General features: G+C 53.2%; 1 protein-coding gene across 1 annotated transcript; it reads right to left on the reverse strand.

Annotated features, from left to right (window-relative positions):
* Window positions 1–1977: 1977 nt before the first annotated feature.
* KCNA7 (potassium voltage-gated channel subfamily A member 7) lies at window positions 1978–7491 on the reverse strand. The gene is made up of 2 exons (XM_010369437.2): window positions 6605–7491; window positions 1978–5421 (listed from the first exon to the last, which is right to left on the reverse strand). Exons 1-2 carry the CDS (start codon window positions 7157–7159, stop codon window positions 4606–4608), a joined length of 1371 nt encoding a protein of 456 aa, XP_010367739.1. The 5' UTR covers window positions 7160–7491; the 3' UTR covers window positions 1978–4605.
* Between the last annotated feature and the right edge of the window lie 7806 nt (window positions 7492–15297).

The raw sequence follows: 15297 nt of genomic DNA on the forward strand, positions 1-15297 counted from the left end.
CCTCCTCCTCCATTAGCCCCAGGAGTCTGGGCCTGAGATTCCTTTGCCGTCTTTTGCCAATTGCGTGTCAATCCCGGGGCAGATTCCCACTCTCTGCTCTCCTCCCCACTTCCCAGGAGCTCCACGCCAGACATTAACCAGCTGGGCTTGGGCAGTGATAAGGCCCCAGGCCCGGGGAGACAGTGGATGTGGGGGCTCCCGCATACTCCTCTCCCCTGGAATTTCCTGGATGGGGACCTGGGAGAGGGTCTTGTCCTGAGCTCGGATAAGAGACATGCAAGGTACATAGGACCCAGAGATAGACAGATGTGTCTTAAGAACAATCAGCTCCTTCCAGAAATGGTGCGCGGTGACAGATGAAGGCACGGAAAAGTGGGGAGAGACCAAAAGAAAGAGGGGGATCAAGACTAGAGAGAGTGGGGGAGGGCAGAAGCCCAGAGAGAAGACAGAGGCCCAGAGAGAGTGAGGGCAGACCCTCCCTTGAAGGGGACAGAGCCCCTGAGAGACCCTCAGAAAGACAGGGATGGGATCGGAGCTAGAGTGTCCCAGGACAGTCATGAGGGCAGCCGGGCTCCTCACCCCACCACACCTCCACCCTGAGACTCTGCCTCCCTCTGCCTGTGCTATTTTCAGAAGGAAAATGGACACCTGCCTCGGGGGTCATCCCACACCCCCTCCGCCTAAATATAGCATGGCAAGGTGGCAGGAGGGTGTCCCCAGTTAGGGTGTTTCCTGCTCCTCACACACAAGGCCGCTCCAGTTATTTATTGGCGGGGCGGGGGGGGGGGTGGGGGGGGGAAGGGCCACTTCCCAGGCTTTGGGTGTGTGTTCGGGTCACCTCTCTGGCTTCTCCACACTTCCCTGTTCCTAAACACCCACTCCATCCTGCCCCATAGCAGGAGGACTCTAGCTTCTAGCTTCTAGTCCTGGAGGGGATAGTAGGGATGAGGTTTCCAAACAGAGTGACTGAGAAACAGTCTCTGTCCCCCTATCTCCAGATGTCTGTCTTCTCCCTGTCTGGATCTCTGTCCTCCTGTCTCTGGATTTCTGTCGCCTTCCAACTCTGGGTCTGTCCTTCTCTCTCTGGGTCTCTGCCCTGCCCCCTCTGGGTCTCTGTCCACCCCTCTGAGTCTCTGTCCCCCTCTCTCTCTGGGTCTCTGTCCCCTTCTCGCTCTGGGTCTCTGTCCCCTTCTCTCTCTGGGTCTCTGTCCCCCTTTCTCTCTGGGTCTCTGTCCCCCTCTCTCTCTGGGTCTCTGTCCCCTTCTCTCTCTGGGTCTCTGTCCCTCTCTCTCTCTGGGTCTCTGTCCCCCTTCTCTCTGGTCTCTGTTCCCCCCCAGGTGTCTGTTCCCCCCCCTTTCTGGGTCCCAGTTTTCTTCTCTCTGGATATCTGTCCTCCGTCGCTGGGTCGCAGTCTCCTTCTCTCTGAGTCTCTTGCATCCTCTCTCTTGGGGTCACTGTCTGCTTCTCTTTCCCATTGTGGGGGTCTCTGTCCCCCCTCCCGGCCATCTGCCCTCTTCCCCCTCGCCCTTGGATTTCTCTCTTTTGCTCTGGGCCCCTCCTCCCTCCCGGCCTCAGTTCCTCTCTGCATCTCCTCTTCAGGTCTCTGTGCTGGAGTCCGACTTGTCTCTTGTCACTGTGAGGTCCGTCTCCATTCTGTCCCTAAATGTGGCTTTCTCTCCATTTCAGAGACAAGTGACTACCTAAAGCTTCTATTAATTTCCACCATTATCAAACTCTTCCCACCATCTGTGCCTTCTTCTCTTTAGCTGTATGAAAAGGTGCTCAGATGACACCAGGGGTTTCCACACTGAATTCCTGAGCTGCATTTTGAGTTGCCAAGAGGAGGCGTGTTCTCCTCCAACCAGTTCTCTTCCCATGCTTCCCACTGGTGTCTCTAAGGAAGATTTATTTGACCCAAAAAAGGGGTGGGTATGGCTAAAAATAACAACAACAGTCTGTAAACCACTGGATAGGTTTTAATAAATTAATCCAAGTAAAGTACTTTGTTACCAAAGGAAGCCCTATATGTGTTAGTGATTTCAGCCTTCCTTCTCCTCTAAATGCCCTTTGAGTTCCGAAAGACTTCTGAAAATGTTCGGCCTTGTGACCTTGGGTAACATCCGCCGCTCTGAGCCTCAGTTTCCCTGTGTGTAAGAAATGAGGCTATGGAACTCAGGAGGACCTGTGTGTCCCAGCAGGCTGACAGGGACATGTGAAGCAGACAGACAGCCTGCCTGGCCCCTGGGGACAAGCTGCGAGACCTTGGGAAGCCACTCCCCTGCTCTGAGACTCAGGTTTCTCCCCTGGAAAACAGAGTGAGGCCCCCAGCCTGTCTGACAGCCTTCCTGAGCTGTGGGGAGGGTAGGTGACAGGCCTGGTTTAGGATCGTTCTGTGATTCTATGGAATAGACTATACGTCACTCTTGGGTTCAGGGGCACCAACTTTTTCTGCCTTTTTCTTTTTTCTTTTTTTTGAGACGGAGTCTTGCTCTGTCGCCCAGGCTGGAGTGCAATGGCCGGATCTCAGCTCACTGCAAGCTCCGCCTCCCAGGTTCACGCCATTCTCCTGCCTCAGCCTCCCCGAGTAGCTGGGACTAAAGGCATCCGCCACCGCACCCGGCTAATTTTTTTGTATTTTTAGTAGAGATGGGGTTTCACCGTGTTAGTCAGGATGGTCTCCATCTCCTGACCTCGTGATCTGCCCGCCTCGGGCTCCCAAAGTGCTGGGATTACAGGCGTGAGCCACACGCCCGGCCTTTTCTGCCTTTTTCTATTGTGGTTCTCTTTCCCTGAGACTCTGTTGTTCTGTCTCCAACTCTGGGCGCCTGACACTGCCCTCTGGGTCTCTGTCCCCCCACTCTTTTTGTTTGTTTGTTGAGATGGGGGCTCCCTCTGTTACCCAGGCTGGAGTGCAGTGGTGCAATCATGGCTTAATGCAGCTTCTATCTCTCAGGGTCAAGGGATCCTTCTGCCTCAGCTTCCTGAGTAGCTGGCATCACAGGCATGTGCCACCACAGCTAATTTTTGTATTTTTTGTAGAGATGGGGTCTCACCATGTTGCCCAGTCTGGTCTTGAACTTCTGGCCTCAACCAATCCCCCTTCCTTGGCCTCCCAGAGTGCCAAGATTACAGGAGTGGGCCACTTCGCCCGGCTTCTATCCCCCGCTCTTGGTCTCTGTCACTTTCTCCCTCTGGATTTCTGTTCCCCTTTTCTTTATCTCTGCCATACCCCACCCTCCAGGTCTTTGTCTTCCTCTCCCTGAGTCTCTATGTTGCTCCCTTTGGGTCTCTGTCTCTTTGGGTTTCCATCTCTTCTTTTTTCTGGGTCTCTTTCCCCATCCTTTTGGCTCTGTCCCTCTATCATGTCTGGACAGAGTACAGTTTTCTCCCCCTCTCCCCCTTCCCTTGTGGTTCTGACCTCCATGTCTGAGCATAAAACTGTAGGGGAGATTGGGGGTGAACAGCACAATAAAGTGGATGTGGGGTAAACAGGAGGAGCATCCACCTTTTCCTAGTTCACCCCAATCACCTCTGGATGAACACCCAATCCCATGGATACAGAATCCAGTCCCGCCCCCTACAGTGAGCTGGGGAGCCAGCTCAGCACATCTCCCAGAGCCCTCGCCACCGCATTTGCTCCCTGATACACGATGCTTCCTCATTGCTATTACCTTTGGGTCCTGGTGCTACCACTAAACGCAAAACAGCCCGACGTGCCCCTATGGAACTCATTCACACAGTCCAACTCAACCCAACTTCCTATAGGACTCACATAGTGACACAACTCAATGGAACTCAACTCAACGTGGCCCTATGAGACTCAAACAGTGGCATGACCCAACTGAACTGGCCTTACAAGGCTCATATGGTTGTACAATTCAACACAACTCAACTCACTGTGGCCGTGAAAAATGTCCAGCCACACACCTCTACACAATTCAGCCCAGTAGAATTCTACAAGATTAATTTGGTCATACATACTTAACCCAATGTTACCTAGAAAGCTCAAATTCTACCGCTTGACTCTTCACATTTCTACATGACTCACAAGTTCACAAAACCTAAAATAACATGGCCCTAGAAGAATCACAAAGCTACACAATTTCTACCATGTCTCAATGAAACTGAACACCACACACAATCAATCTCAACCATGCCATGGGGGACCATCTAACTTGACCCAACATGGCCTTAGGGGACCCACCAAACCACAGAATCCTACACAATGCAGCTAGACAACCCTCACCCAGACTCACAACCCAACGAAACCCAACACTGACTAGGAAACTCACAAAATGATATGACCAGACCTATCTCAACACTACCCCAAAAGGCTCCATGAGCTTTGCACAACTCAGTGTAATATGAACCGAGTCTTCATTAACACAACACAACCCATTGCCATTCGCTGCTGCTTCAGGAGATACCCACAGGAGCTACCAAACCACACAACCCAAGACCCAACAAGACTCAGTGTTTCCCCATTTGTTACCACTTAACCTAGCTCTTCCTAAACCCAATCCCCTCCCCCCAGCCTTGCCCTCCACCCTGCCCTCCCTCCCTCCCTCTAGGGAGGTGTGAGGTCCTGCAGACCTCAACTGTCCCTCACACTTCGGTGACGAGATGTTTCCCTGGGGGTGCCCAGAGTGGAGGTGGTAGCTCAGGTACCTCCCCATCCACCAGCCCCCCATTGGCCTTGCCCTCCAGTGGGCCACAAGGCTGCGTGTCCACATGGCTGAACATCCCAGCCTCTTCGCCCTCTGTCTCCCGGTGATAAAAGTAGCTGAAATTGGAGACAATGACAGGCACAGGCAGGGAAATGGTCAGCACGCCGGCAATAGCACACAGAGAGCCCACTATCTTGCCACCTACAGTGACGGGTGCCATGTCTCCATAGCCAACTGTAGTCATGGTGACCACTGCCCACCAGAAGGACTCAGGGATGCTAGTGAAATGGGAGTCCACCCGGTCGACTTCGGCAAAGTAGACTGCGCTGGAAAAGAGGACCACGCCGATGAAGAGGAAAAAGATGAGGAGGCCCAGCTCACGCATGGAGGCCCGAAGCGTCTGGCCCAAGATTTGCAGGCCCTTTGAGTGCCGGGACAGCTTGAAGATGCGGAAGACACGCACCAATCGGATGACTCTCAGGATGGCCAGTGACATGGCCTGTTGGCCCACCCCTCGCTGCCGGGCCAGCTCGGTGCCCAGTGCCACGAAGTAGGGCAGGATAGCCACAAAATCAATGAGGTTCATCACGTTCTTGAAGAAGATCGCCTTGCTTGGACAGGCCAGGAGGCGTACTAGCAGCTCAAAGGAGAACCAACAAATACACAGCGTCTCCACTACGAAGAATGGGTCATTGAAGGGCAGGCGGGGTGGATTTCCAGGCACTTGGCTGGAGCCATTCAGCCGAGCGGGGAACTGCAGGGAGAAAAGTGTTCAGGGAGGGTCAGGCTGGGGCTGGGACACGGGGACAGCCTTAATCATCATTTAAATACGCAGCTCCTCTTTACACATTGGTCAGTAGCCGCTGCACCAAGGCCCTCGGTGACCTGGTTGTTCCGGACTTCCTCCCAGGATCCCAGGGATCATCCCTGGGCCATTGACTTTCTGGTTTCCTGACCTGGTGGGTGGCTGGAGAGGTGGCTCCTGCCCCTTCATGCGTGGGAACTCATGTTTGAGTAGGGTGCAACCTCTTCTCTCCGAAAGTCCCGCCTCCAGTGTTGATTTGCTAGATGGGGAGGGTCCCTGCCCTGGCCCCACCACCTTGTGCCTAGCTTTTCCTTGCCCTCCCCAGTCCCAGCCCAGACTGTAATGAGGCCAGGCGCAGTGGTTCACGTCTGTAATCCCAGCACTTTGGGAAGCTGAGGCGGGCGGATCACGAGGTCAGGAGATAGAGACCATCCTGGCCCACATGGTGAAACCCCATCTCTACTAAAAATACAAAAATTAGCCGGGCGTGGTGGCCTGCACCTGTAATCCCAGCTACTTGGGAGGCTAAGGCAGGAGAATCGCTTGAACCCGGGAGGCGGAGCTTGCAGTGAGCCAAGATAGCGTCATTGCACTCCAGCCTGGGCGACAGAGCAAAACTCTGTCTCACAGAAAAAAAAAAAAAAAAAAAAAAAAGAAAGAAAGAAAGACCTCTGCAAGCTGAGCACTAGGCCCCTCCTCTGGCCCCTAAGCCTGGCTTTCTTTCCATAGATTTCTCCTACTCTCACCCCTCGGGCTCCAGCACCCTCAGCGGGCGTTATTCAGGGCCTGGCTTTCATCACCCACAGCACATCCTTCCCAACCGCACAGACCCCGGAGTTTTCAGGCTCTCCTGGGCCCCCTCAGCTCTGATTTTTAAGGTTCCTGTCCTCCTACCCCTTGCACCAAGGGCCCTGCCCTCTGCTCACCGGGTTTCTCACTGACCTCAACCCCACCTTCTGATGGGGCCGGTCCTCTGACTCGGATCCTCAGGCCCCGCCTCCCGCCCACCCTGTCTTTCGCTGGCCCACCCCTCGCAGCCCCTGGCCCCGCCTTATTATTGGCCAGGTCCCCTCTGGACCCCGCCCATCTCCTCCCAAACCCCGCCCATCTCCACCCACGCCCCGCCTCTCACCGGGCCAGCTGCGGCTACAGCAGCAAGCCCCGGGCCGTCGCGGTCGTCGCGGAAGTCAGGCAGCGTCTCGAGGCAGAAGACGACGATGGAGACGAGGATGACCAGCACGGAGACTACGGCGAGCACGCGCGCGGCCTGCGAGCTCTCGGGAAACTCGAAGAGCAGCCACAGCTGGCGCGCGAAGGCGCGGCGGGGCAGGGGGCGCTCCGGCGGCACTGGGCAGCCCTCGTCCTCGCGCAGGCGCGCCAGGGCCGCCGCGCCCAGCCCGTAGAAGGCCACCTCCTCCAGGAAGACGTCGAGCGGCACGTGCGCCGGCCGCCGCAGCCGCCCTCCCGACTGGTAGTAGTAGAGCACGGCGTCGAAGCTGGGCCGGTGCCGGTCGAAGAAGTACTCGCGGCGTGCGTCGTCGTAGAAACGGCCGCGGCGCGCGGGGTCCCCTAGCAGAGTGTCCGGGAAGCGGCCCAGCGTGCGCGCCCGCGTCTCGAAGCGCAGCCCCGCCACGTTGAGCACCAGCCGCTCGCAGCAGCCGCAGGGCGGTGGGCACCGCGGCTCCATGGCGCGCGCAGCCCCGGCGACCCGCGAACGGACGTGTGGCCCCGATGCCCGGCCCCGGTGCGGCCCCTCCTCGGCCGCCGCCGCCGCCGCCCCAGCCCCAACCCGGTGTCCGGTGTCCGCGCATAAAAATAGCCCGGCAGGGCGGCCAGGGCGCGGGGGAGGGGGCACTGTGACCCCGGCGGAGTGGAGGGTGACAGGGCGACCGCGCGCCCTCTGCCGGGACACCCGACCTGCCCCGCCGCCGCCGCCCGCACCTGCTCTGCGCCTTTCCCGTCCCGGGGTCCCCTTTCCCTCTGTCCCTCTGCCGCCGGGATCCTGTCCTGCGTCTCTCCAAGTTTCCACGTGCGTGTGTCTCGTCAGAATCTGAGCCTTCGGTTGCGGTGGCCTTTTCTTTTTTTTCTTTTCTTTTCTTTTCTTTTTTCTTTCCCTCCCTCCCTCCCTCCCTCCCTTCCTTCTTTCCTTTCTTTTTTTTGAGACACGGTTTCCCCCTGTTGCCCAGGCTGGAGTGCAGTGGCGGGATCTCGGCTCACTGCAACAACCTCTGCCTCCCGGGCTCAAGCGATTCTCGTGCCTCAGCCTCCCTAGTAGCTGGAATTACAGGTGCCACCAAGCCCAGCTAATTTTTTTTCTTTTTTCTTTTTTCTTTTTTTCAGTAGAGACGGGGTTTCGTCATGTTGGCCAGGCAGTTCTGGTACTCCTGACCTCAAGTGATATTTCCGCCTTGGCCACCCAAGGTGCTGGGGTTGCAGGCGTGAGCCACCGCGCCCGGCCTGGAGTTCCCTTTTTGCATCTCTGTCTCTCTCTTGTGTGTCTGTGTCCAGCTGTCCCCTGTGGGTCTCTGTCTCTGTTGGAATGTATTTCTGAGTATCTCCATGAGTCATTTATTTCTGAGATTCGTCGTTCTGGGGGCCTCTGTATGGGTCCGTCCAGCCTCTACGTCTTGATCTCCGTCTTTATTTTGACTCTTGGTCTGTCTCCGTTTATCTCTTGTCTTTCTTGGTCTCTTTGTCTCTCCTCTCTAGGTCTCTTTTTGCTCATTATCTCTTAGCCCTCCATGCCTCTGCCTCAGGGTTCCTCTCCCCCTCCCCTTTGGGTCTCCCCTTAGCGTCTCTAGAGGACTTAGAGTCTCGGGAGTCATTATCTCTGAATCTCTCCCTGACCATCACCCCATGTGGGTCCTGCCACAGTCCCGGTGGCTGTCCCGTCCTAGGGTCACTCTGGCAGCTGCAAACCACTGAGCAGTGCACGCACGCCCCATTCTCTCCCCAGAGTTCGCCCTAGAGTCTCCACCTGGCTTCTTCGCAAGACTGTCTGAGAACCAGCAGGGCCTGAGCTGTGGCTATGACTCGCAAAAGGAGGCTGGGCTTGCCAGGAACGGGTGGGGGTGGGGGTGTGGGCCGGGGAGATGCCACAGGGTCATTCTCAGGAACTGAAGGGCGTAGAGACAAGACGGTGGCCTTCTAGGCACTGGTATCCGGTGACACTGCATAAAAATAGCCCCATCGGATGGGCTCGGGGGAAGTGGAGGGGATTGATCACCGAGACTCCCAGGAAAGAAGTCCCGGTCGCCCTCTGCTGGGGGTGTGGAGAGAGGCACTAAGGGGTTAGAACACCCTGCTAATCCTGGCGCTCTTTATCTGTCTTCTTTCCTTCCATTCCTGCTTCCTTCCTCCCTTCCTCCCTTCTCTTTCTTTTCTTTTCTTTCTTTTTTATTTCTCTTGAGACAGAGTTTCACTCTTGTTGTCCAGGCTGGAGTGCAGTGGTGTGATCTCAGCTCACTGCAACCTCTGCCTGCGGATTTCAAGCGATTCTCCTGTCTCAGCCTCCTGAGTAGGTGGGATTCCAGGCACCCGTCACCATGCCCACCTAATTTTTGTATTTTTAGTAGAGACAGCGTTTCACCATGTTGGCTAGGCTGGTCTCGAACTCCTGACCTCGTGAACTGCCTGCCTTGGCCTCCCAAAGTACTGGGATTACAGGTGTGAGCCACCATGCATGGCTATTTTTTGTAATTTTTGTAGAGGCGGGGTCTCACTATATTGCCCAGGCTGGTCTTCTACTCCTGAGCTCAAGCAATCCACCATGCTAGACCTCTCCAAGTGCTAGGAAAAAGTGTAAGCCACTGCACCCACACTTTTTGGGGTGCTGTGTCCCCTGGACTTCTGTATCCCTCTCTCTGGGTCTCTATCTTCCCTCTGAGTCTGTTCATTTATTTCATGGTCTTTGGGCTTCTCTATTTCTCTCTGTCCCCCAGCTTTCTGGTCTCTGTCTCCTCTTTTCTCCGATTCTCGTTTTTTCTTGTTTGTTTGTTTTAGCTTTTGTTTTGAGTCAGTCTTGCTCTTGTTGCCCAGGCTGGAATGCAGCGGCACAATCTCAGCTCACTGCAACCTTCGCCTCCTGGGTTCAAGCAATTCTCCTGCCTCAGCCTCCTGAGTAGCTGGGATTACAGGCGTGCACCACCACACCAGCTAATTTTTTTTTTTTTTTTGAGATGGGGTCTTGCTCTGTCGCCCAGGCTGGAGTGCAGTGGTGTGATCTTGGCTTACTGTAACCTTCGCCTCCTGGGTTCAAATGATTCTCCTGTCTCAGCCTCCGAAGTAGCTGGGATTACAGGTGTGCGCAACCACACCAGGCTAATTTTTGTATTTTTAGTAGAGATGGGGTTTCACCATGTTGGCCAGGCTGGTCTCAAACTCCCAACCTCATGATCCGCCCACCTCGGCATCCCAAAGTGCTGAGATTACAAGTGTGAACCACCACGCCCAACCTAATTTTTGTATTTTTAGTAGAGATGAGGTTTCACCATGTTGGCCAGGCTGGTCTCGAACTCCTGACTTTAAGGGATCCACCTGATTCGGCCTCCCAAAGTGCTGAGATTACAGGCATGAGCCACCGCACCCAGCCAAGGTGCCATTTTTTGCTCAATAAGTTAGAACAAAATTTAGGCCGGGCGCGGTGGCTCAAGCCTGTAATCCCAGCACTTTGGGAGGCCGAGACGGGCGGATCACGAGGTCAGGAGATCGAGACCATCCTGGCTAACACGGTGAAACCCCGTCTCTACTAAAAAAAAATACAAAAAACTAGCCGGGCGAGGTGGCGGGCGCCTGTAGTCCCAGCTACTCGGGAGGCTGAGGCAGGAGAATGGCGTAAACCCGGGAGGCGGAGCTTGCAGTGAGCTGAGATCCGGCCACTGTACCCCAGCCTGGGAGACAGAGCGAGACTCCGTCTCAAAAAAATAAAAAAAAAAAAAAAAAAAAAAAAAAAAAAATAAAAATAAAAAAACAAAATTTAAAAGGTGGGTCAGGCACTGGGGCTCAGCACTCCTGTAATCCCAGCACTTTGGGAGGTCAAGGTGGCTGGATTGCCTGAGGTCAGGAGTTCAAGACAAGCCTAGTCAACATGGTGAAACCCCTTTTCTACTAAAAATACAAAAATTAGCTGGGTAGGGTGGCTCGCGCCTGTAATCCCAACTACTCTGGAGACTGAGGAGGGAGAATCACCTGAACCTGGGAGGCGGAGGTTGCAGTGAGCTGAGATGGCACCACTGCACTCCAGCCTGGGTGACAGAGTGAGACTCTGTCTCAAAAACGAAACAAAACAAAAAGCCAGGTGTGTTTGTGCACCCCAGTAATCCAGCTACTTGGGAGGCTGAGGTGGAAGGATCATTTAAGCCAAGAAGTCAAGGCTACAGTGAGCTATGATCACACCACTGCGCTCTAGCCTGGGTGACAAAGGAAGACCCTGTCTCAAAAAAATAAAAAATAAAAAATTGAGGCTGATGAGTTAGGGAGATTATTTTGGATCAGTTGGGTAGGCACACTAATCATAAAGGTCTTTAAAATAGGGATGTAGCTGGGTACTGGGGCTCACGCCTGTAATCCCAGCACTTTGGGAGGCTGAGGTGGGTGGATCACCTGAGGCCAGGAGTTCAAGACCAGCCTGGCCAACATGGCAAAACCCCATCTCTACTAAAAATAACAAAAATTAGCTGGGCATGGTGGCGGGCGCCTGTAATCCCAGCGACTGGGGAGGCCGAGGCAGGAGAATTGCTTGAACCCAGGAGGTGGAGGCCGCAGTGAGCCGAGACTGAGCCACCGCACTCCAGCCTGGGCAACAGAGTGAGACTCTGTCTCAAAAAATAAAATAAAATAAATAAATAAATAAATAAGAGGGATGCAGGAAGGTCTGATTCATGGAAGATGTGAGCATGGACATAGAGGTCAGAGAAGAGAGGATGCCATGGTGCTGGCTTTGAACTTTGAAGATGGAGGAACAGCCATGAGCCAAGGAATGGGGGTGGCTTCCTGAAGCTAGAAAAGGCAAGTAAACAGACTCTCCCCTAGAGCCTGCAGAAGAAACACAGCCGTGCCACCCCATTTTAGACGTCTAACCTCTAGACCTGCGTTCTTTTCTTTTTTTTTTGAGACAGAGTCTTGCTCTGTCACCCAGGCTGGAGTGCAGTGGCGCGATCTCGGCTCACTGCAAGCTCCGCCTCCCGGGTTCACGCCATTCTCCTGCCTCAGCCTCCGGAGTAGCTGGAACTACAGGCGCCCGCCAAGTTTTTTTTGTGTGTTTTAGTAGAGACGGGGTTTTACCATGTTAGCCAGGATGGTCTCGATCTTCTGACCTCGTGATCCGCCCGTCTCGGCCTCCCAAAGTGCTGGGATTACAGGCGTGAGCCACTGCGCCTGGCCTTTTTTTTTTTTTGAGACAGAATCTCACTCTGTTGCCCAGGCTGAAGTGCAGTGGTGCGATCTTGGCTCACTGCAATCTCTGCCTCCCAGGTTCAAGCAAGTCTCCTGCTTCAGCCTCCTGAGTGGCTGAGATTACAGGTGTGCACCACCATGCCCGGCTAATTTTCTTTAAAATTTTTGATAAAGATAAGGTCTCACTATGTTGCCCAGGCCAGTCTTAAATTCCTGGGCTCAAACAATCCTCTCGCCTCAGCCTCCCAAAGTGCTAGGATTACATGTGTGAGCCACTGGCCCTGCTCTTTTTTTTGTTGTTGTTTTGAGACAGTCTTGCTCTGTCACCTAGGCTGGAGTGCAGTGGCGCAATCTTGGCTCACTGCAACCTCCACCTCCCAGGTTCAAACAATTCTTCTGCCTCACCCTCCCAAGTATCTGGGACTACAGGCGCGTGCCACCATGCCCGGTTAAAATTATTTTGTATTTGAGGTGGAGATGCGGTTTCACTGTGTTATCCAGGCTGGTCTCGATTTCCTGACCTTGTGATCTACCCAACTTGGCCTCCCAAAGTGCTGAAATTACAGGCATGAGCCACCGTGCCGAGTCTAATTTTTGGTCTCACTATGTTGGCCAGGCTGGTCTCGAAATCCTGACCTGAGGTAATCCACCCACCTCAGCCTTCCAAAGTGCTGGGATTACAAGTGTGAAGCTATTGTGCTGGGCCCATTTTGTTTCATTTTCACTTTGAACTGTTTTTAGCCTTACAGAAGAATTACAAAGATTGTACAGACATTTAAAAAATATCACCCACGTTCCCCAAATGTTAAAATGTTGCATTGCTTTGGCAACATTTGTTAATGTTCAGACATTGGCCAGAGCAGTGGCTCATGCCTGTAATCCTAGCACTTTGGGAGGCTGGGGGGGCGCGGATCACCTGAGGTCAGGAGTTTGAGACCCAGCCTGGTCAACATGGTGAAACCCTGTCTCTACTAGAAGTACAAAAATTAGCTGGGCATGGTGGCGGGCCCCTGTAGTCCCAGCTACTCCAGAGGCTGAGGCAGGAGAATCGCTTGAACTCGGGAGGTGGAGGTTGCAGTGAGCCAAGATCGTGCCACCGCACTCCAGCCTGGGCAAGAGAGCAAGACTCTGTCCCAAAAAAACAAAAAACAAAAAAACGACATTGAGGTGGCACAATACTTTTGACGAAATGACAGAGTTCATTCGGGTTTTCTGTGTTTCCACTAATGCTTTTTTTCCATGCTAGGCTGCAGTCTGGGTTACTCTGTTGCATTTGGTTGTCATACCTTCTTAGTCTTCTGCAATCTGTGATAGTTTGTTACTTTTTCCTTGTCTTTCATGATCTGGAAACTGTCTCTCAATTTGTGTTCCTCTGATCTGTTATCTTGATTGGTTTGAGGTTATATTTTTTGTGGGGTGGGGGTAGAGAGAATGCTACAGAGAGGCATTGCTCTTCTCATTATATCATACTGGGGGCATATGACGTCCATATGCCATATCACTGGTGATGTTAATGTTTTTTTCTTGAGACAAGGTCTCACTCTGTTGCCCAGGCTGGAATGCAGTGTCACTATTGCAGCTCACTGCAGCCTTGACCTCCCAGGCTCAAGCAGATCCTCCCACTTCAGCTTCCCAAGTAGCTGGGACTACAGACCTAAGCCACCACACCCGGATGATTTAAATTTATCTTTTTCTTTTTTTTTTTTTTTTTTTTTTTTTTTTTTTTTTTTTTTTTTTTTGAGACGGAGTCTCGCTCTGTCGCCCAGGCTGGAGTGTAGTGGCTGGATCTCAGCTCACTGCAAGCTCCGCCTCCCGGGTTTACGCTATTCTCCTGCCTCAGCCTCCCGAGTAGCTGGGACTACAAGCGGCCGCCACCTCGCCCGGCTAGTTTTTTTATATTTTTTAGTAGAGACGGGGTTTCACCGTGTTAGCCAGGATGGTCTCGATCTCCTGACCTTGTGATCCGCCCGTCTCGGCCTCCCAAAGTGCTGGGATTACAGGCTTGAGCCACCGCGCCCGGCCTCTTTTCTTTTTTTGACGTAGTTTGACTCTTGTCACCCAGGCTGGAGTGCAATGGCACGATCTTGGCTCACTGAAACCTCTGCCTCCTGGGTTCAAACGATTCTCCTGCCTCAGCCTCCCAAGTAGCTGGGATTACAGGTACCCACCACCATGCCCGGCTAATTTTTTGTATTTTTAGTACAGATGGGGTTTCACCATATTGGCCGGGCTGGTCTTGAACTCCTGGCCTCAAATGATCTGCCCGCCTCTGACTCCCAAAGTGCTGGGATCATAAGCATGAGCCACCGCACCTGGCCCACATCTTTTCTTTATACATTGCCCTGTCTCAGGTATTCCTTTTTAGCAATGCAAAATGGACTCACACAGAAAATTAGCAGAGTGGGGCATTGCTATAAAGATACCTGAAGATGTGGAAGCAGCTTTAGAATGGGTTAGTGGACAGAGGTTAGAAGAGTTTGGAGGGGCCATAAGAGCATAACAATATCAGGGAAATTTGGAACTTCTTAGAGACTGGTTAAATGGTTGTGACCAAAATGCTGATGGAAATGTGGAGAGTGAAGTTCAGGCTGATGAGGCCTCAGGTGGAAATGAGGAATTGTTGGGAACTGGAGTAAAAGTCACTTGTGCTACAATCTAGCAAAGAGCCTGGTACATTGTTTCCATGCTCCAGGGATTTGTGGAAGGTTAAGAATGGTGCTTTGGGAGGCCGAGGAGGGCAGATCATGAGGTCAGGAGATCAAGACCATCCAGGCCAACATGGTGAAACCCTGTCTCTATCAAAAATACAAAAGTTAGCTGGGCGTGGTGGCACGCGTTTGTAATCCCAGCTACTGAGGAGGCTGAGGTAGGAGAATCACTTGGAACTGTGAGGCGGAGGTTGCAGTGAGCCGAGATCGTGCCATTCTCCAGCCTGGTGACAGAACTAGATTCCATCTCAAAAAAAAAAAAAAAAAAAAAAGGATGACCTAGGGTCTCTAAGCATCACAGCGTTCAAGTAGTGATGTGGCTGCTTCTAACAGCCTATGAGCAGACACAGGAGTAAAGACACAACTTAAAGTTGGAATTTATAATTAAAAGTGCACCAGGCACGGTGGCTCACACCTGTAATCCCAGCACTTTGGGAGGCTGAGGCAGGCGGATCACGAGGTCAGGAGATTGAGACCATCCTGGCTAACACGGTGAAACCCTGTCTCTACTAAAAATACAAAAAATTAGCCAGGCATGGTGGCGGGCGCCTGTAGTCCCAGCTGCTCGGGAAGCTGAGGCGAGAGAATGGCATCAACCTGGGAAGCGGAGCTTGCAGTGAGCTGAGATCACGCCACTGCACTCCAGCCTGGGCAACAGAGGGAGACTCTGTCTCAAAAAAAAAAAAGAGAAAAAGGAATTTATAATTAAAAGGGCGCCAGGCAT

This window comes from Rhinopithecus roxellana, chromosome 12 (genome assembly GCF_007565055.1).
Source record: "Rhinopithecus roxellana isolate Shanxi Qingling chromosome 12, ASM756505v1, whole genome shotgun sequence".
NCBI classification, from domain to species: Eukaryota; Metazoa; Chordata; class Mammalia; order Primates; family Cercopithecidae; genus Rhinopithecus; species Rhinopithecus roxellana.

Bases quoted from the DNA above. Each gene is read 5' to 3' on its own strand.
- KCNA7 (XM_010369437.2), bottom strand. From the start codon at position 7,159: ATGGAGCCGCGGTGCCCACCGCCCTGCGGCTGCTGCGAGCGGCTGGTG. The intron at 5,422-6,604 runs GTGAGAGGCGGG...TTCTCCCTGCAG, and splicing joins CTGTAGCCGCAGCTGGCCCG to TTCCCCGCTCGGCTGAATGG.